This window comes from Trachinotus anak, unplaced genomic scaffold (genome assembly GCF_046630095.1).
Source record: "Trachinotus anak isolate AG129_WGS33_773 ecotype Australia unplaced genomic scaffold, CSIRO_AGI_Tana_v1 ptg000019l, whole genome shotgun sequence".
In the NCBI taxonomy this organism is placed as follows: Eukaryota; Metazoa; Chordata; class Actinopteri; order Carangiformes; family Carangidae; genus Trachinotus; species Trachinotus anak.
The window spans coordinates 16,413,402-16,434,382 of NW_027273870.1; the positions used below are offsets into that span (position 1 = coordinate 16,413,402).

Here is a 20,981-nt window from a genome sequence, read left to right on the forward strand (position 1 = left end):
ACTCAAATGTACCAGGTGTTTTGTCATGAAGTAAAATATTGGACATTTTCAAATTTTGACGTGATGACGTGCTAGATAAAAATCATCCCGAGAGGAACATGAACATCATGTGAATGTAATGGCAACCTGTCCAATGGCAGCCAAGACATTCAAAACCAAAATGTGAACCTTGCAGTGGTGCTGGAAGAAAAGTCTGGGGACCATCAAAGTAACTAGAATGACCACCTGAGGGCCACAATTGTTTCATGTCAATTCATTTACTACTTGTTGATATAGTTCAGCCTGGACTAAAGTGGTTGGCAGCTGATGAACTGACCAACGTTGCCATTTCTAAAGCAAAAAACAAAAAACCTGTAAAATCATCCTTGCGGACATAACCTCAAAATAACAGGCAGAAGAGAGGGGACACTGGGATTAGAGGGATTTAAATCTGACTGAAGGTTCAACTAAATCTCATTTGGTTTGAAAAATTGCCAGTTATATTGTTTTACATTTGGGTGAAAGATACTATTAGGAAAGTAAATGACCAAAGTTGTATGAATTTTTCAGTTTATTCTAGTCTAAAAAACTACATATGTAAGCATCAGTGAATCAACAGGTTCAGTTACCCTAAACTGTGATTTTTGGCTGCAGATTCAAATGTCCGTTGTTCACATTTTAACAATTTTTCCTATTAATAGTTTTGGTTTGATGTCACAGTTGTTCTTGCAAAACTAAACCCACTCTGACACACAGCTGAGCGAGTAAAATAAAAGTGAAGAACAACCAGACAAGAGATTAATTGGAAAAGTTGGTAATTTATTGGTCATAAGAGAACATGGTGAACATTTATTCGGCTTCTGGCTCCACCACAGTGGTCTTCTCGCTGATGTAGATGCCATCCAGGAACTTCCTGATGTCCTTCTTTCTGACCGTGGTGGCCTGTTGGATCAAGGCCGCTGAAAAACATAATAGCCAAGTGTGAGAGAAATAAATCACATGTAGCTAACAGGTAGGTGGTTTAATGAAAAGGTTGTATTACCACAATATGCAAAATTTACCAAAGCCTGACAGGCTATATGAGATAAGCACTATTACAGAGATCGTTTCTTTAGGAAAAATCAATTTAATTTATTAAGTTAGATTTTAGATGCATGCTGTGGTTGATGAACTAAATGTCAAAAACAATGAGGTATGACACAAATGCATACTTTGCAATAGGTCAACATTTGCAATCGCACTTTAAGTACATGCGCAGAATACAATAATAAAAGATTAAAGAGTTAACTGCACTTAAATTTCTTCACCTACAGCTGCTACCTTGTGTAACAGCTGAAATGATTAGTAAATTTTAAAATTCCATCCAACAGAAATAACACCAATTGTTCAACCAAATGCTAAACATTTGCTGGTTCTTGTTTCTCAAATGTGAGGTTTTAACACTTTTCTTTGTAATATGAACCAACTAATCATCTTTGACTTTTGGATTGATGGTTGTTCAAAAATTTGTTTTGACATCTTTGGCTTTGGGAAATTATAAAAAATAATGTCAATTTCTGACCAAATTATTATTATTATTATTTTTTATTTTTTTTAAATTGTAAGATTAACAGACTACGGAAAACTGCATCAACATATTGTTTTTAAAATCACATTGCTCTGCCCAAACAACATTAAAATAAAAAGTTTCTTTGAAAAACCAAGTACTTAGTCACAACAACTTTACATAAAAACTTGACATTGCAGACATCTCTGGAAACAGACGAGAAAGAAAAGAAACATGCTTTAACAAAGAGACTGTGAGGAACATGCAAAAAAAAAAAAAAAAAAAAAAAGAGGAGGGCTCCCCTGGAGGCCACAAGGGAGGATTCGACGGCATTATCTAACCTCTACGACTGCAGAACTTTTACTGATCCGGTTCCACTACTGTTCCCTTCTCAGACACGTAAATACCGTCCAAGAACTTTCTGATATCCTTATTTTTGACTGTGGTGGCCTGCTGGATCAGAGCAGCTGGAACAGAGAGAAGGGGCGATGAGCACAACACAACACAGGGATCACAATAATTACAGGGGAGGGTTGAGGGGACAAGTGGAGGAGAGACACAATGCAGTCAGGAGGTACTTGGTGGCAGTCTGGTTGTTTAGGCTCCGTTATCCAGTGCACTGTTAGAAATGAAACAGCTTTAAGGTTCAAGATTCAGCTGGGAGGCTGTTCATTCAGAGGGAATAACTAATACAAGTTTATCATCATGTGTAATATCTTAGAATCAGTTCTCAGTTTCTTTCCTGGTGATGCTCTAACAGGCTTCTACAGGACAGCCACTGCTTGTTCCAAGGGCTTCAGCAAATGAAATGCACACAGGTGACACTGAAGTTTGGTCTTAGTGTCTTTGTTTAGAATCATTGTGCTGTTGCATTCTCCTACTCTTTTGACCTACAGCACCTATAAAGCTGAAAGCTAGCACTTGAACCACAAAACAACTGTTTTATTTCAAGTTCAATGTGCTGGAGTACAGAGCCAACAGCAAAGAAATGTGTCACGGTCCTATTTACAAACAGCACTATACTGTATACCAGTGGGCATGGAGGGAGAGGGTGGAGGGAGTGGGTTCATTTCAACATCTACATCACTTGTCAGAATGAAGGTGTTGGATTTATACAAGGAAATGTTCCTGACTAGGCAAGAAAAACTGAACTGGTGCCCACTGATGGTGTTTTTTTTAAAACAATATGTTCCAATGTAGACAATAAATGGACATGATTCATCACTGATAACTGCATTCAGTATTTCAACCAGGGATTCAGGATCCCATCCTCAAAGGGGCTGCAAGATAGATGTGAGGCATTGTGAGATGATAAACAATTTAACCAAGTCAAATTTGTTTGGTTAATTTTTTAGACATTTATCTTTACTTTTGCCTAGTGAATAATTCATTTTGTCTGTTCAAGGCTCTTAACATGATTCAAACCACTTTTTCTTGAAGTGTTTACAACTACAGCTCATGTATGACCTTTGACAAAGAGTCATAAGTTGATTGACTTTATTATTAACAGTCATATGCCAGAACCGTTTGGGAACCATTGACTTTGGGCATATTTGCAATCAGTCAACACTTTGATGAATACTAATCCTGCTGGAATTCACTGATAAACTTTACTGCACGCAAAGAACAGACTGCAATTTTCTACAGCAACATTTTTCATGTTATTAATTATTTTTAAAAAATGAAATCAGTGCACTTCTGCGGTTGGATAAAGATTACTCTATTTTGTCAGGAAAAGTAATAAGCTCCTGCTGTATAATAGCTGAAAAGTCAAACTCAGGGGACAGTTCAGGGGAATAATCTATTCTGCAAAACAGGAGGAGGGAAGGCTATACATATATACAGCATCTGACGGGATCAATTACTACACCACAGAAATGATGTGAAATCACTCTGCCAATCACATGCCACCAACAGATTTCCTGTGATCTCATTTGATAGACGTAGTATTCTACATCAAGCTGCCTGAACTGAAGCGATTACATCAGGTATCCTGCTTGAAGAACATTGATAATTAATCTGCAGCATTTTATTAAGATGAGTAAAGTAAGACTCTGTGGACTCAAATATCAGGAAGGATGTCACCAGGGGGTAGAGATGCAAATTATTCTTGTTCTAATGTGCAGAGATACTACTGTGCCATGTGGAACAGCTGCTGAGGAAAAAAGGTGAACAACGTACATGAGTTTGACACCAGCTCAACGTCGTTGCCCTCCAGCACCAGCTCGTCCTTCTGGGCAGCTGAGACTGAGCAGACCACACCTGAGAGACAGACAGGAGACACCATGGTCACACACGATCACATCAAATATAGGAAGTGCTGCAATGGACTTATACCACGCACCTTTCAACCCGAGAACAAATCAATGAGTTGCTAAAAGACACCTCAACATGTGGACAGGATGCACTAAGGCTCTAACCCTAAAATCTGAGCCACAGACACCACACAGGAATGATAAGAATTTAGAGAGTAACTTAAATCCAGTTAGTGAACGGCATATTCAGTCACTCCACTACACTGTAAGTTCATTCTTTGTCTTAAAATAAAGAAATTGACTGCTTTACAAAATATTTCTTGAGTGGTCAGAAACGGCTGTTTACACGTGACGGGTAATCTGTGCACCAGAGACATCTGTCTATACTACTTGTTTATATGGGAGGTCAGCAGCGAAACATGTTTTACCACTCACAGCTCAGGTTCAGTGAAGTGGCAAAATGTCCCAAGACAACCAAGACTGATTCTACCGTTTACATTTGGCTGCACTGGTTCTAAAAAAAAAAAAAAAAAAAAAAAGTCAGCTACCACTTCAGTATGACGATTTTATCAAATATTTGTGGGCAGTGTTGCAAATCAGTGAGCAGCCATGCTTTAATTTCTAAATCTAATTTGCTTTAATTACCTGATTTGTCAAGTATTTAATTCTGCAACAATCAAATTATTGATGAACAAAAGATTAAGTCAAATTTACATCCCCAATTATGCCACATCTAAGAAAAATCAGACCTTACAGATGTGTCCTTGTCAAAACTACAAACCAGACTCACCAGCCCTCATTCTGACACGGCGGATGTACTTCTCTCCCAGGAAGTTCCTGATCTCCACCAGAGTGCCATTCTCCTGGATGACGACGTTAATGGGGAAATGGGCGTACACAGAACGCATTTTGTACCGGAAACCCTGCAGTCAGACAGAAGAGAAGGAGCCACTGAGCCGGACTGTAAAGGCTAACAAAACAAATTGTTCTCCAACAAAGGCGAACATGTGGCTTTACAACTACACAACAGAAATACTGACAACAAAATTATACCGACTCCACCATCAAAGCTCAGAGCTTATTATACCAGTATGACACTGGGCACAGTCAAGACTCCATCAGACAAGTTGCACTGAAATCTCACCAAAGTGACTCCCTTGATCATGTTCTGGACGTGGCTGCAGATGGTGCGCACTGTGGCCAGCTCCTTCCTGTTACCCCACCATTTATCCACACGAAGCTGAGGAGGACACCACAGGGACTCTTCACTAAAACGTACTAGTGCTTACACAATTCATCTGTTAGTCAATTAACAGATTAACAGGAAACTCATTGGCAACAATTTCATAAAATAATTTAATCAATCATTTGTCAAGCAAAAAAGCTTTTTTTAAATTTTAATTTCTATTTTCTGTGTAAAACCACTAACATTTTGAGGATGACAGCAACATCTGAGATGTTATGATGCACACTGTGAACACACTGTTTCTGAGCACTTGGCCAATTTAAGTCCAATATTCACTCAACTGTTTTAGGTCTCTACCAACTCCAGAGAGAGACATCTGGCTGTGAACACGCCGTGTTCAGCAGCTAATCCGTGTCTTTTGGTGCTGAACAGATAGTGTACAGTGGCTTTTACACTGAAATAACTCTCTGCTCCGTCTGAAAACGAAGCTGAGAGCGGTAAGAGCGAAACAAATCAGTAAAGCTGCAAGCCCGACAACTAAACAATGACCTGAAAATCACTATAAAGCTCTGTGAAGCTGAGGCGAGATGGTGATTCAGGCGATGATTCGTCACTATGAGGGATTCCTTTCACATCATTTCATCTCAAGTGCAGTGTTTTACACCGTGTTACGCCTCATGTCATGAAATCCGTTCTTGGTCCTCCTTACCTTTTTCTGTTTCTTGCCCAGCAGGCTGAGCTCCAGGTTGATGTGGTTGAACTCCCTGACGAGTTTGCCACGAGGCCCCTTGACAATCACTGTCCGGCCCTTCAACCTCACCTCGACTGCACCGCCACACAGCAGCAATAAGAAAACACACAATGAATAAGAAGCCACTCTTCATACAAATAAAAGATTATAAACAGAGCCTTCGCATCATCCCAACACTCTGTAGAGATCATCAGTGTCTTACCATTGTCGGGGATGTCGACAGTCTGACTGCTGAGAATGGTCTTCATTCTGTAAAGAGACAACACAGGACGTTTAATGCTCTGAAGCCCGTTCACACACTTCACATGTGACAACTACATCTTACTAACTATAATGTTTAAGATCCAGTTAAAAGTGTGCAGCCAGGTTACGCATGTGTGGAGAGGTATGCTAGACCCCTAATAGTTGGTATATGAAGTGTGGCCTCATGTTTACACCAATTTCTGATTGAAATGTGCTCGGTGTCACAGCCACAGCCACACTGGCATATCTCAACTAGCGCTGATGCTAACGTGGAGCTACATAAGGCAGTCAGACCAGTGTTTCACAAGTGTGGTTACTGCAAAAAAAAAATTAAACTCCCCAAACACGTTAATGGACCGTAGTACAAACTGCAGCCACCCGAGGGTCATCTATTATAAATAATATTGATCAGGGCGCCGAGGCCCTCAGCAGCGTCGGGCCTGTACCAGACAGCGGGAAAAACAACTAATATATTTCCTCACAAACCTAAACTACAGCCGAAATGCAGCATGTGTCGTGAAACACAAAGCTCCCCGTGTCTTACGATTTAGAATTTCAGCAAAAACATGTTTAATTGCCACAGATGGAGTTAGATAAAAGCCCACAGATAATTTCTTGGATATCCTCACCTCGCCGGTAGCAGAGGAAAGGAAGAAGGAAGGACGTCACGACGTTGTTGTAGAGCACGTACGTGTCGTCATCAGGCATTACCAGACGATCTTATTGCCGATCACGAATTGTCGGAGTAAGGATATATAATACTCCTGTCAAAAGTGTAGCCAAACGTTTTAGCAGTAAAACGGGGAGCCAAATAAAAATAGAGACATCGTGTATTTAGTTCTAGTTATTATCTAAATTTTCTTCCGCTCAGCTGTGCGGCGTTCAGGCCATCTCAGACTAACTGCAAATTGAGTGGGAAAAACCAACTTCACTCTCATCGGAGGAATCCTGAAATTGCCACTGCTCCCTCAGTCTGTGAAATAAACCACAGGAGTGCAATTAAACGGTTAGTGAAATAGCTCTAAAGCCACCCTTGCTGGCAGTTATATTGATATGTAATTCAATATTATCATTGATATGACTAATTCGGCCAAATAACCACTTTCAATTGTTAGACTACCATACGTTTTCTTGTTTAATCTGTCACCTACAATTTTTTGTGCAACTTTTATGCTGCTGTTTTGGTTAAACGTATCGATATCGGTACTGACATCGATTCCGCCACACCAAGTAACCAGATTTCACCAGATTTTACGAGGTGAGCCGGGAGGGTTTCATATTGTCCCACTCTGCCGACATCACGTGAATGTAGCACCAGACCAAAGCAGCCGCTTGTCGAGGATTTGTGGCTAATGACAGTCACCTGCTAACTAAAGTCATGGCGTTGCTCAAACAAAGTTGTTGTGTTGCCGGTCGTTTCTCCACAAGCCACCTGTGGCTGAGTCCCAGATGCATCCCACATGTGAGTATTTCCACTCGGATACTACCCAGTTCACGAACAGTGACGGTGTGGGTGGTCTGTTAACGGGAGCCGTCGGTGGTGAAGCCTGTGTCACAGGCCTGGAAGTACAACCTGCAGGGGTGTATGTTTTGCAACTCAGCTGTAGTGAGTGTTTATAACAAAAATCAGTGGCCGTCAACACCACGACAGTGTGTGATTGTGTGATGAGACTCAGTGAAGCAGAGGTCCCTCAACTAACCCCCCTGGTCCTGTCTCTCCAGATTTATACCAGCAGTCTGACAACTGTGGCCAGGTCCTCCCCAGACCGGGCTGACAGAAAGAAGGAGCTTCTGAGCGACGACGGGCCTGATCTGCAAGACTTTATTTCAGGGGAACTGTCTGAGAAAAGCAAATGGGTTGAATACAGAGGCAACCTGAAGAGACAGAAAGGAGAGAGGTAAGACGGCAGAGACACCGCGGCTGAGAGAAAGCTGGGATTTCCAGCTCTTGCAGGTTCAAGAAAACTCTCTGGAAAGTGTGGTGTGTTTGTTATCAGAAGGGTTCAAAGACCAGATCAGACAAAACCTTTTCCTAGGCTGCCTTGAGCTGAATTAACATGAAGGTTAAGTGTCCTTGAAGTCATAAGTTTTTAGAGAAATTATTTGTGGCAGCCCAGATCCTCATTTATTTATTTATTTAGTAGTTTATTTAACAGAGACAGTGCTCATTAATAAAGGTTACTGTAAATGTTCCAGAGAATATTTTTCAACAGGACAGATGTTACGAAGTCACCCTAAAACAGAATATAACAGTAGATTAATGCAATCATTTATTAGCATGCAGAACAATAATATAAAGATAAGAAATATTAGTATTAGTAAAAAAAGACAAACAGTGAGAAATATGTTTATATACTGCATATTCATTCATGTTTATACCAGATTTATAGGTAAAGTCTAATTAAGTGTTAACATTTTTGAATATATAAAAAAAATCAATTTTTTTAAGGGACTTTTGAATGAAGGGCAGTTAAACTAGCGGATGTGTTCTGTATTCGGGTGATGAAATCCAATGCAAGTTATGTATTCGATTTGCACTACACATGACAGAGGATCTCTAGCATCTGTTTGTTAAAGTGAAATGTAGTTTTGAGGTTTTGCTTTAAAGAGATTGTCATTGTTTTCATGAGAGAGAGTAGATGTCATGCTTGTTTTCTCACCCTGTGGCATCTTGTTTCTAGAGCATCTTTGTTACTATTTTAATGTTTCAGTAGGACTGCTGCATGGCAGTATGGATACAAAAGATTTTTGAATCAGTATTTAAAAAAAAATCCTCATTGATTTACATGGTGATTTTTCAGGTGACATTCCCATCTGGTTATTTTATCCTTAAATATTTTTTTCAGTTGAATTTCCACAAAAGTCACTCTATCACAATGCTTAGTGACATATACTATGATAGCAGATATCGTCCACACCTACACTGAGACGAGACCACTCTTGCACATTTTGTGACCGGCTGTGCTGTGATTTCAGGCTACGGCTTCCTCCGTGGCTCAAGACAGAGATCCCCATTGGAAAGAACTACAACAGGCTGAAGAACACGCTGAGAGACCTCAACCTGCACACAGTAAGTTTCATGTCTGTGAGCGCACAAATGTCAGCGTTGTCAAGGCCCCCAGCTGAGCTCGCTTGGAAATAAATACAACTAATGCTGCGCACAGAGATATTGAGGCGGGTCAAATGTGACCTTGGAGTGCGAGAGGTTAGGTGATTCCCATTAGCACTGCATAAGTGTTACTGTGACAAACCTACTTGCCTTTAAAATACAGTTAACAGTTTGTGATATACTTATCAAAATTGAAAAGCATAAGCGTTTTACAATTTATCAACATATAAAATGTCTCAATATAAAATTTATAGTTCTGACACTGAGGTCCACAGGGTATCTGCAGGTCTGGAAACATGGGTTTTGAAGTTGTTTTGTGTGTCGTTTGCTGTCGTTTTACATCTGTGTGGTCGTTTTGAGTCTCTCATTTATAGTTTTGTCTGTGTTTGTAGTCTTTTAGTTAACCTCTGTGACTTTCAAACAAGAAATACTAACTGCCACTTCAGCCCAGGGGCCGTTCATCCCTTAGGCTCCTGGGGTTGTTCCTTATGGTAGACAGAACAGGGAAATAACAATAAAAAGGTGAACAATTGTAGACCTTATTATTTGTTTTGTCATTCTTCGACTGGTATGGCTGTGAAAAGAGTATGAATGACATTCTCTGCTGTATTAAATTGGTCATTGGTGAAAACTGAAAAATTCAGTTCTTGGTCATTTGAAGACATGTGTCTATGTCCGTTTCCTCAGGTGTGTGAGGAGGCCAGGTGTCCAAACATTGGGGAATGCTGGGGAGGCGGAGAGTACGCCACAGCCACAGCCACCATCATGGTCAGTTTCTAGTCTGTGACTGTGACTCTTGATGTGCAGCTGAATTCACTACCAGTTACAGAAAGAGCCTTCAGAGTTTCAACAAAGGATCACTTTGATATAATTTCCTGTATTTTCTCTCTCTCTCTCTCTCTCTCTCTGTGTATATATAGTTGATGGGAGACACATGTACCCGTGGATGCAGGTTCTGCTCGGTGAAGACGGCCCGTAAACCCCCACCTCTGGACCCAAACGAGCCCTACAATACAGCCAAGGCCATCGCTGCCTGGGGGCTGGACTACGTGGTTCTCACCTCAGTGGACAGAGATGGTAATGACCTCTGATCTCCTGCATCAGTGTATCTACTGAACTCTTACCTACAGTTACTGCTACTTTACATCATACGTAGCTGATGTAATATATTATGTATTCTGGGTTTTTCTTAGCAAAGTAAACTCAGAGCATCAGTCCTGTCTGGCACACCATGCTTTATTTCCCTATTTTTTTTTCTACATACAATATCTTGATCAGGATGGAATCTGAGGTTCTTTCTGGTTTCCAAAAAATAGAAATCCACAAACTCAAAATAATAACAATAATTGCCTGTTGTAATGCAACTTTTTCCTGTTTGTGCAGATATTGCTGATGGAGGGGCAGAGCACTTTGCTAAAACTGTCTCTAACCTGAAGGAGAGGTAAAATCACCCATCTCTTTTGAATTTATTGGGCATTTGTATCTTGATATTTGTGCAAAAATGAATAAATTACCACCGTTGTCATCTTCATCCAGAAATTCTCAGATCCTGGTTGAATGTTTGACCCCTGATTTTCGTGGTGACCTGTCAGCTGTAGAGAAGATCGCTCTGTCGGGGTTAGATGTGTATGCCCACAACGTGGAGACAGTGCGTGAGCTGCAAAGGTAACATATCGCTTCTGTATTTTACCAGCTTGTAGTTCCTGTGTTTTTATGATATGATAAATGCACAGAGTTAGAAGCTAAGAATCTAATATGTGATTAAAGCCTTAATGTAAATCTTAAATCCATCAGCTCTTCAGTCTGATTTTAGTGAAATGAATCAAATTCATTTGAATAATGAGAACATGAGAATAATGAGTCTTTTGGTGTCCTCCAGAGATGTTTCAAGAAAGATAAAAACAGTGCTTAGATTAGAATAATTGTGTCTGATATGTTTTTCCACAAAAGGTTGAGTAAATTATAAAAAAAAAAAAAATAATTAAAATTTGATCTGCTATTTTTCCCTCACTGTAATATCTAGAATTTATGAATATGTAAATATTCATTTCAAATGTTTAACTATTGGACACGAGATGTTTCCTACTTTGATGAAAAGTCCATTCTCATTGTATGTGAACTGGACCTTTCAAGGTCTCACATTCCAATTGTTTAAGTTTAAGTTGAGACTTTTGTGTAGTTGTCTTAGTCTAAGTGTATAAATAAAAAGTTGCATAGTGTTGGTTACAGATCTGCCACAAGAGGGACATCAGTCACAGAGATGGTAGTGCACACAATGGCCAGCAGGTGACACAAAAGAGCCATTTCCCTGCTGTTATCATAAATACTAGATGAACTGCAGAATTGTAATCACGGGGAACACGCACTGTGGGGGTTTGATAACTTGGTATATGTTTTTCAGAGTAGGGGTATACAGTATATTTACCTTTTTGATAATGTATTTTAATGGCTCAGGATGTTTCTCTGTCCCATCTGTTTCCAGGCATGTGCGTGACCCCAGAGCGAACTTTGACCAGTCTCTGAGTGTCCTGAAGCACGCTAAAAAGGTCAAACCCACTGTGCTCACCAAGACTTCCATCATGCTGGGACTGGGGGAGACTGACCAACAGATACTCGACACCTTGACCGGTACGTACGCTCATTAGTTACACACACACACAGACACGCATTCTGATGTAAACAACGATTTCCTGGTCACACTGTTGTGCTGATGTTGCAGAGCTGCGAGAGGCAGCGGTGGACTGTCTAACACTTGGGCAGTACATGCAGCCCACTAAACGCCACCTGAAGGTAAGGTCATTATACTCTGTATGGGATTCTCAATTTACTCCAGCAGCAGGGAGAAAGCACCATGGGTAAAATGTCAACATGTGTTTGGGTTTAGGTGGAAGAATACATCACTCCAGAGAGGTTCGCCCACTGGGAGAAAGTTGGGAATGATATGGGCTTTGTTTACACAGCCAGCGGGCCACTGGTGCGATCCTCCTACAAAGCTGGTGAGAGACTTTACATAGCACGCACATCATACACGCGCAAGTTAAAGAGAGTCCAGTCCAGTGACATATAGGACTGCCTTATTTAATATCTACTTTATTCTGCAATCACAGGATATTTTATATTGTGAGCTGAAACCCATGACTAAGAGTACAGAAGCAGCTTAAAGGGTCAATTCACCCAAACTGGAACAAAAATATTTTTCTTTCTTAATGTACAGTAGTATCTACATGTGCAGATAGTTTGGGTGTTTTTGCTCAGGTTTTCAAGTTTTTTTTTTTTTCAGCCACAATAATTGAATGTATGTGAATAGAGTAGTTTACTTTATGCTCCTAACAGCAGTGAAAGCATTGACAGAAATGTCTTTCCAAAAAGACTCTACGTGACTGGATAATCCACAGCGATATTTAAAGATTATTTCTGCAAAGCAAGTTGTTCAGATGAAAAATATTTCACAGTAAGGTTTGTGCATTATCATAGTAATGAAGAGATTGTTCCTGCAAGTACATGCAGTTGTTAATTTTTTTTAATGTGATGCTTCAATGCTTTGAGCACTTCAAATATAAATCCATTGATGTTCATTGTACTGTGGCAGCATCAGAAATCTCAGAGACAAGCTGCTAAAAACAACAGGGTTGGGAATCCAGTTAATTTAGTGAAATTAAGATGAGGTAAGAAAAAGAAACATTATACACTGAGAATTGGGAGTACACACTGGGGTCTGATAATCAAGACTTTCATTTGTTTTGTGGATGTAGAGAAGAGGGTGCACAATACAAGAGGTGTAAGTTTGTACATCTTTTTATATGAGGTAAATCTTCTCTTTTATTTTGAAAGGTGATGCAGGGACGTACGGGGGGAATGGGGATAAGAGGCATAGACGTTGTGGTGTCTTTGGGAAGTAATTATTGCACTAAATAATAATTATAAAATAGTCTCTATATATCTCTATATATATGACAACACTCGCATTAAGTGGTCAAACTGCCCCTTTACATCCTTACAAAGTCGAGGTGTGATGAGGACATAAGGATAATGTAAAACTAAAAAGCAGAATAAGAGTCGATAAGGAACGAGTACATCTTTTTCATGTTTTTTTTTTCTCTTTTTACAGGTGAGTTCTTCCTGAAGAATCTACTGAAGAAGAGAAAAGCAGAAGTCACTGTAGCAGAATGAAAACCAGCAGCTTCTTCAGTCTGCCCTGCATATTACGTTTATATATACCATTAACTACACACATTTACAGTTACAAAATCAGCTTTATACTTGCAGCACCACAGCACATTGTTGTAAACCATAGCACAGGAAACGCATCTATCATAATGAGTAGTAACAACCTGTGCAATAAAAAAAAAAAAAAAGGCAGGTGGCAGTAAATAAGGGTAGAGCAGTGACATTAACAAGACTTGGTACGGTCCACCTGTGGCAACCCAGAGGTCAACAGTACATTTAAGGAGGAGATCAAAGAGAGCAAAGAGCAGTGAGATGCCTGCAGATATGTAGATAACCTGGGTGCATTCTCTGTCCATGTGACCCTGCCAGGAGAAAATACAACCTGGTGTGAGCAGTAGCTGTAATTTGCCATCTCTGCACCTCAGGGGCCCCTAAATCACATTCACCACCAGCTCCCTCCCCTCAGGGGCCCTGGACTTCAGCTAATGAGCTACTGACCTTTCACAGCGAACTGTTTATTAGTGCTTTGATGTCTGCCGTTTCAGGACCAATGATTTAATCAAGCAAGAGGTTTTTTTTTGTTGTTGGTCTGAGGGTTCTTGCAGCAACTCCGAGGTAAAATTACATTATGCCTGCAAGGACTCTTTAAAACTTATATTTTATTACACTAGAAAAAGAACAATTGGCCTTTTGTCAGGTACACAGTATCAAAAGAGGGACTCTTGATGCCTCTGTATCTAAATAAGCAGCAATTAGGGCTCAAACAGTGCTTTTTCCAATGTACTAAAATTTTAATTTTACTCCTGGACAACAGAGATGTATGTTTATTTTGCAAACTGACTGTGAAGACAAAACAAATCTTTAAAATGTGCATTTATATTTAAAGAATTAAAACTCCTCAGTCTACATTCACTTGTTTTCACTTCTGTGTCACTTTTTTTTTTCAGTGTAGAAAAAGTAAACAGGCACAAATTAAGGACACACATCACATTTTATTGCATTGGCCCCTTTAGTAAACAGTCACTGATATAGAGGACACATACTGATTAACATACAGTAAGATGATTTATAAAAATATTTTAAAATATAGTATAAAAATTTGCAATTTAGCAATAATAATTGATTATATAGTAAATACTGTAAGAAAGTAGACTCACACTAATAGTGTTCCTTTAAAACTGACAACAACAGACTGTGGACACAGTAACTGCATCTGAAATGTTTGGTTGATAAATGCTATTTAATAGGAAATGTATAAAATTAACCGTTTGTGTCTGGAATGATTTATCACAAAATTTCTTCCACACAATTTCATACTGAAGGCTTAAAAAACATCCTCCCCTTGAGCAGTAGGCGTGTACTTACAGTTCACCAACAATGAACCAACAAAAAGGCTGAGAGGGGAATGTGTTGTGTGTGACTGCTGAGGGGGTGGGGTGAGGTTTAGACTTTGGCTTTCTTGGTGGGAGGTTCAGTGGCACTGATGCGAGGACAAACAGCTGCCGGGGTGTAGGGGATTCTTGTCGCCGTCACCTTCTTACCGATGGTCTCGATCTGCGGAGAGAAAAAGGCAGAAAAATAAGCTGATTGATAGATGTTACTTGTGGGAGTCAGCTCATCAGCTGACTTTTTTTCTTTTCTTTTTTTTTTTTAAATGAGAAGTGCATGTGTGAGGTGTGTTTTCTGTCCTACCTGGAAGCCGATGTTCTGGAGGTGAGGGTGGAGGTGGTCCAGCACTCTGCGACCATCAAATATAAAGGCTGGCTTCAGCATTTTCTTGTAGATCTTCTCATAGTCCAGTTCCTATGGTGGAATTAAGGGGGTATCAGTTTAAACTTTATGCTCACAGATTCCTCCAAGATGAAGCAGTTTATAAGATGGAGAAAAAAAAAAGTGATATTCTGACCTTAAACATGTCCCATTCAGTGCAGATGACCAGAGCATGTGCACTCTGGCAAGCCTCATAAGGGTCTGAGGTTACAGTCACCAGCTCCGACACTACGAAAATATCCAAAATAAATGACTGAAATATTTGAATTCTGAACATCACATCTATAAGCTGATTTCAATTTCTGGAATTTCTTGTTAAAATATAGTACCAATGATAATGTGTAACCATAAAGTTAATCAATCAAGATAAGTTACATCTAAGGTTGTTGCATATTTTTATTCATGTTAGGTCATTGGGTCTATAAAATAGAAAAATAGTAAAAAAAAAAGCCTAAACCAAAGACACTGAATTTAGCGTCACAGAAGGCTCAAAAGCCCAGCAAATACTCAGCATTTGACAAACTGTTTTTTCAGCATTTTTGGTTAAAGTGACTGAAACAATTGACAATTACCAAATAAATAACAATGGCTCTTTTGTCAGTCAACCAATCACCTGTAGCTATGCATGCTTATCCATAACAACCCATACTCTCTCTAAGCTGAACAGGGTATTTTGAGGTTGATTCACACATTTCATATTTGACTTTAATTTCTATATAATATACTCTTATTGTGAACCAATTTGAAGAATTTGGTTGCTGAATATGTGTGATATGGCAAAGGGTGATATTGGTTATTTTTTATGTCTTTTAATTTGTGGTAGTTATGAAACTATTTTCCTGGAGACCCCAAAGATTGAAAACACAACATGCTGCAAGCTGGTGGTGGGGATGGGACTAGAAGTGACCTAGGGATTGAAGACACTGTAAGACACCATGCAAGTCCAGCCTATGTTGCATCCCCTCTTTTTCTCTTCTCTCACCTCCTTTAACATTCTGCTCTATCTTATGTAATAAAGACAGAAAATTATTACCAGAAGGGTTTTACAAGCCTTTTCAGAGCTGTATTAAAACAATAAACACAAACACACCTCTTTCTGGGTTGTCCTCTGAGATGTTGGGCTGGGAGAGGTCATGAATGATTTGTTCTTTAAGAACTTTGGGGTCGTAGATGAACAGCTTGGCTCCCTCGTCCATCAGATACTTAGAGATGTAGATACTGGACGACTCCCTGGAGTTGCGACACAAGCACAAGCTCTAGTACGGTGTGTGTAAAGTTGACCAGGGCCATAGTTCACCACAGTATACTGGCAGGTGTGCGTGCGGATTAAAGTATGATCAACAGTGACTCTGCATGTTTTGTATGTACAAAGGCTATACACAGGGGTTGATTGAGGCTTTTCATAAAAACAATGCTAATAAGTTAATGTTTAAACAGACAAAGTTGATAGGAAAGAAATATCAGAGAAAACCAAATAACTCAAAGATAACATACATCTACAAGGGTGTGAGAGGGAAATATAAAAAACAAACAACATGAGGAGAGACTCACCTTGTGTCACCTGTATCTTTTTTGAAGGAGAAACCAAGAAGAGCAATCTTTTTGCCAGTAACAGTGTTGAAGAGGCAATCAATAATCCTGCAGGCAAACCGCCGCCTCTGGTACTCATTCATGTCTATCACCTGAGAAAAATAAAGACAGACATTGAGAATAAGGTGAATACAGAGAGAAAACACCTCCAGAAAAGTTAAAAGTGAGGTGCTAGGCTGTGTATCACCTGCTGCCAGTAGGAAGCAACCTCGGGAAGGTTGAGGGCTTCACACAGATACACCAGATTCAGCACGTCCTTCTGGAAACAGCTTCCACCAAAACCTGGTCAGGGTGTTACAGAGGCACAGATATGAAAGACAAAAATGTACCCATCTCTTTACACAGAAGTTCGCTTTAACCAGCTTATGGCCATGTCTCTCACCTACGCTGGCTTTGAGAAACTTGCTGCCTATTCTCTGGTCCATGCCAATCGCCTTGGCAACCTCCTCCACGTCAGCTCCGGTGGCCTCACACAGAGCACTGATACTGTTGATGCTGCTGATTCGCTGTGCCAGGAATGCATTGGCTGCCTACACGCACAGACACCATGTTTTTTTTAGATTGTACAACGAAAAAATACAAAAGTCCGCTCAAAGGAACATTTGTTTAGAGCTGCAACGGTCAGGCAAGTAATCAACAGGAAAAAAAGTCAACCATCAAAACAACCGATTCATTGTTTCAGTCATTCTTCAAGCAAAAATGTGAGTATTTGACACTTTCCTTTGTCATATATAGAGCTGCAACACTTAGTCAATAAGTTGTTTGAAAGAAAATTAACTACCAGTTATTCTGAAAATTGATATTTTTCAAGCATTTGATGGGTTCACATCAGATGGCAGATTATTTGCAACCACAATCATATATGATAGTAAGCTGAATATCTTTGAGTTATGCACAGTTGTTAGGATAAAACAAGCAATTTAAAACAGACATCTTGGGGTCTGAGAAACTAGAACGAGCATTTTTCAGTTAAACTGACTTCACTGACAAAAAGATTCACCGAGTAATGGAGACAATTATCTGATAACTGATAAAATAATCATTAGTTGCAGTCCTACACTCACCAGTTTGGACAGCTCAGACGACCATGTGTTAGTGGTGATGATTCGTGCTTTGGGAACCCAGTGTTCATAGACGGCACACAGAGCTCTGATTGCTCTTTGGCCTTCAGCTGTTTCATCTCCACCAATCAGGACACGGTCTGGTTCCTTTAAATCCCTCACCGCCGTCCCCTCTGCAAGGAACTCTGGGTTGGACAACACCTAAAGCAGGGACATGATTTTAGAAATGTGCAACAACAGATCTCAGAGAGTTTTGTATGTGTCAAATTACACACTTGTAGGTTGAGGCTGGGCTTGGTGTTGGCATCAAATATCCGCCGAATGCTCTCAGCAGCTCGAACTGGGACTGTGCTCTTCTCTGTGACAATCTTGTAGCCATCAGACATCTCCACAATCCGCCGAGCACATGCCTCGATGAACTTGAGGTCAGCCGCACGACCCTTCCCCATCCCATAGGTCTTTGTTGGGGTGTTCACCTGTGGAGCACGTGCAACCATGGTGTGTTAGAAATGTCAGATTTATTTCATTAGTTGTCCAAACAGCGGAAACAGTATTGGCGTGTGTTGTCAGGGGGAAGCAATGAACTCACAGAGATAAAGACGAGGTCAGCTTCCTTGATGGCTGAGTCTATGTCCGTAGAGAAAAACAAATTTCTCCCTCTGCATGATTCAACCACCTCTTTCAGACCCGGCTGAAGTGGGGGGAAGTGGGAAAACAAGACATGGAGGGTGTGTCAGTGAATATGTAGAAACGTGGAAAAAACATGGCACAAGTGGTTACAAGTTAAAAAAAAAGTTCACAGTGACTCGTCCTGAACTGTAATTTACACTAGTCATTCATGATGATGTAATACCTTGTGGTTAAGGTTGACGTAGAGAAGTTACAACACAATCTGGAACTAATTTATGTTTCATTTTAGCCCATGATGGAGTAATATTGTACAAAAACACTGGCTTTGCCTAGCAACGTCTAGGCAAAGCCTCAACTCATGAAACAACAGCTCTTTAAAAGATCCAGAAATCTCAAAGGTGAGATAAGAATGTAGGTAAAAAAAACACACATGGCACTGCTCCTAATAAATTATGACTCACATCTTGTTACAGTTTTACAATTAATTACACACTTAATCCTGTTATAATACCCATGGCTCAGATTTTTTTGAATAACATTTAAATGCTACCTCATATATGGGCAGAGTGTCTGAGTTCCAAGCTTTGATGCGGGACTCATTGACATCCACGACAGTCACTGTGATCTCTGGACACATCTGGGCGATCACACTGCATGTTGGGCCTCCTACATATCCAGCACCAATGCAACAGATTCTTTTTATCTGAAACATCTGACATAAAGACAGGATAAAAAAATAACATAACACATTAGAAACAAGATAAATGTTTTAATAAAGAATTTTTCTGTTTTTTGGTAAAAACCACGAGTACCTACATTTTACAAGAACCACAACTAATGATTACATTCATCACCCATTAATCTTCTAATTGTTTTTTTTGATCATTTTTTTCATCGGAAATAATGAAAAAAGCTTAGGCGACCTCCACAAGTTACTTCTTTTGTCCAAAAACCAAAGGTTTTCAATTTACAATGATATATCAAAGAAAACCAGCAAATTCTCACATTTGAGAAGTTGAAACTAGAGAATGTTTGACATGTCACTCAAAAATGACACAAATGATAAATCTGTTGTCCAAAAGATTCATCTTCTGTTGGGTAACTATAATTGATTAATTGGCTTTTAACAATTTAACCTCCACCTCCATGGGCTGATCTACTTCTAAAGGCAAGCATGCATCAGAAAAGTTGGCTTGGTTTCAACAGTTTCCATTTTGAATAGTTCTGCTCTAATCAGTTAACATGGTTCACCAATTAACTTGCCAAGACTTTACAGCTTTTACAATCAGTCTTTTATGTATCTTATGTGACAGGTAACTTAATATCTTTAGGTTTTTGTTGGTTGATCAAAAGCAATTTAAACACATCACCTTGGGCTTTAGGAATTTGTGATTATGAAAACAATTTGTTCATTGATTGATATTGAAACATTGATTAGTTACAGCTCTCCGCCGCACTGTACAGCGTGTGTCCATTCTGTCCATACACAACCAGTTGGCAGTTCATTGTCCTACATTATTCAGTTTGTGTTGAGACTGTTTCACAGAAACATTGGTTAAACTTTGTGATTATTGTGGAGGCTGTGTTCAGCAGCATGATTACATTATTCAGAGAGGTGTTTCTGTTATTTAGCATACACTCATTGACATAAATAGGGCGGACAAAATAATAGAAACATGTGTTAATGTAACACTTCGAATGCACCACAAAGGACAGACTCCAAAATTGACCATAAAGTCGGATCAACACTCCTTCTCTTCCTCTTACATCACAATCTTCATGATGGTAGGATTTATTGCAGGACTGCTGTATTATTCTACATTGCTTTTAGCTAAGTATCCCTAATAAACTGCCAACAGAGTGTATTTCACTGCTAACAGATGTCTAAACTTAATGAATTTAAGCTACAGAGAGCTGAATTACTACAACAAGCAAAGCTCTACCATAAAAATTGAGCTTGGTGTCTTTATAACGCTGTGATTTTCCTTTCGACCTGTCCATGTGTAATCGCTGACCAGTGCTACATAGTACCAGTCGCACCGTTACAGCCTGGTAGAAGATAAAGAGCCTTTCATTGCAGCTCAGCCACGTCTAGCACAGATGAGGAACGACCTTTTATCCCATTTACCTTTCAGCTAGTTAACGTTTGCTGTGCTACAGAGCGAGTGTCACCGCCTGCGGAGTGACATTAAACATGAACAGGATCATAATTAAGCTAGCTTACCCCCTTTTTCTTGACGCGGAGTAAAGGAGCTCAACACATGAAACAAATGAATGGACGTCTATGTTGAATCAGCTAGCTGACTTAGCTAGCAACCGTTAGCTAACGTTACATTACCTCTGCCAACTCGACAATTGGTAACTTCAGAAAAGCGCAGGTTATGTTTTCTCCTCTCCTCAGTGTGCCTTGCCGAGACAGACGTGGACTCCGGAGCAGCTGTTCTGTTCCACACGGTAAATGTCTTTAAGCTGGAAGAGCCAAAGAGCAACTAACTCTTCTTATAACTTTTTAAAGCACCACCTCCCTCCACACTGAGGCACTTTTGTCAGGGCTAACTACATTCTTCATAACACCGCGGCAGAGGTGCTTCCGGCGTGATATTTTCAAAGTAAAAGCAAATAATTATTCTGACTTATAAATAATAAAATTGCTAGTAGTAGTTTTATGAGATACAGCTAGCTAAACGCGGTTCT

The 20,981-nt window shown here is 39.8% G+C and overlaps 3 protein-coding genes across 5 annotated transcripts; 1 reads left to right on the forward strand and 2 right to left on the reverse strand.

Moving 5' to 3' along the window:
• Positions 1-777: 777 nt before the first annotated feature.
• Positions 778-19,101, reverse strand: rpl9 (ribosomal protein L9). 3 transcript variants are annotated; one of them, XM_071503537.1, is made up of 8 exons: positions 19,091-19,101; positions 5,920-5,966; positions 5,676-5,791; positions 4,925-5,020; positions 4,571-4,703; positions 3,707-3,787; positions 1,867-1,992; positions 778-938 (listed from the first exon to the last, which is right to left on the reverse strand). In XM_071503537.1, the coding sequence occupies exons 2-7, from the start codon at positions 5,963-5,965 to the stop codon at positions 1,886-1,888; spliced, it is 579 nt and encodes a 192-aa protein (XP_071359638.1). In that variant the 5' UTR covers position 5,966; positions 19,091-19,101; the 3' UTR covers positions 778-938; positions 1,867-1,885. The 3 variants fall into 3 exon arrangements, with proteins under 3 accessions (XP_071359638.1, XP_071359636.1, XP_071359637.1); XM_071503535.1 differs by lacking the exon at positions 19,091-19,101 and adding an exon at positions 6,590-6,613; XM_071503536.1 differs by lacking the exon at positions 19,091-19,101 and adding an exon at positions 6,505-6,582.
• Positions 7,262-14,148, forward strand: lias (lipoic acid synthetase). Its single transcript, XM_071503534.1, has 11 exons — positions 7,262-7,422; positions 7,683-7,858; positions 8,937-9,030; positions 9,757-9,837; positions 9,990-10,146; positions 10,453-10,510; positions 10,606-10,734; positions 11,552-11,697; positions 11,789-11,859; positions 11,954-12,065; positions 13,178-14,148. The coding sequence occupies exons 1-11, from the start codon at positions 7,339-7,341 to the stop codon at positions 13,237-13,239; spliced, it is 1,170 nt and encodes a 389-aa protein (XP_071359635.1). The 5' UTR covers positions 7,262-7,338; the 3' UTR covers positions 13,240-14,148.
• ugdh (UDP-glucose 6-dehydrogenase) lies at positions 14,209-20,821 on the reverse strand. The gene is made up of 12 exons (XM_071503533.1): positions 20,626-20,821; positions 18,838-18,999; positions 18,247-18,348; positions 17,933-18,133; positions 17,661-17,858; positions 16,979-17,126; positions 16,784-16,878; positions 16,558-16,688; positions 16,097-16,236; positions 15,143-15,234; positions 14,929-15,039; positions 14,209-14,790 (listed from the first exon to the last, which is right to left on the reverse strand). The coding sequence occupies exons 2-12, from the start codon at positions 18,997-18,999 to the stop codon at positions 14,680-14,682; spliced, it is 1,491 nt and encodes a 496-aa protein (XP_071359634.1). The 5' UTR covers positions 20,626-20,821; the 3' UTR covers positions 14,209-14,679.
• Between the last annotated feature and the right edge of the window lie 160 nt (positions 20,822-20,981).

Excerpts from the sequence above, each read along its gene's own strand:
- rpl9 (XM_071503537.1), bottom strand. The coding sequence starts at position 5,965 with ATGAAGACCATTCTCAGCAGTCAGACTGTCGACATCCCCGACAATG. Across the intron at positions 5,792-5,919 it reads TGTCGACATCCCCGACAATG|TCGAGGTGAGGTTGAAGGGC; the intron begins GTAAGACACTGA and ends GTGGCGGTGCAG. Across the intron at positions 1,993-3,706 it reads TGAGCTGGTGTCAAACTCAT|CTGCTCTGATCCAGCAGGCC; the intron begins GTACGTTGTTCA and ends TCTCTGTTCCAG.
- lias (XM_071503534.1), top strand. The coding sequence starts at position 7,339 with ATGGCGTTGCTCAAACAAAGTTGTTGTGTTGCCGGTCGTTTCTCCACA. Across the intron at positions 10,511-10,605 it reads GTCTCTAACCTGAAGGAGAG|AAATTCTCAGATCCTGGTTG; the intron begins GTAAAATCACCC and ends ATCTTCATCCAG. Across the intron at positions 10,735-11,551 it reads ACAGTGCGTGAGCTGCAAAG|GCATGTGCGTGACCCCAGAG; the intron begins GTAACATATCGC and ends ATCTGTTTCCAG.
- ugdh (XM_071503533.1), bottom strand. The coding sequence starts at position 18,999 with ATGTTTCAGATAAAAAGAATCTGTTGCATTGGTGCTGGATATGTAGGA. Across the intron at positions 17,127-17,660 it reads CGTCTGAGCTGTCCAAACTG|GCAGCCAATGCATTCCTGGC; the intron begins GTGAGTGTAGGA and ends CTGTGCGTGTAG. Across the intron at positions 15,235-16,096 it reads AGAGGACAACCCAGAAAGAG|TGTCGGAGCTGGTGACTGTA; the intron begins GTGTGTTTGTGT and ends ATATTTTCGTAG.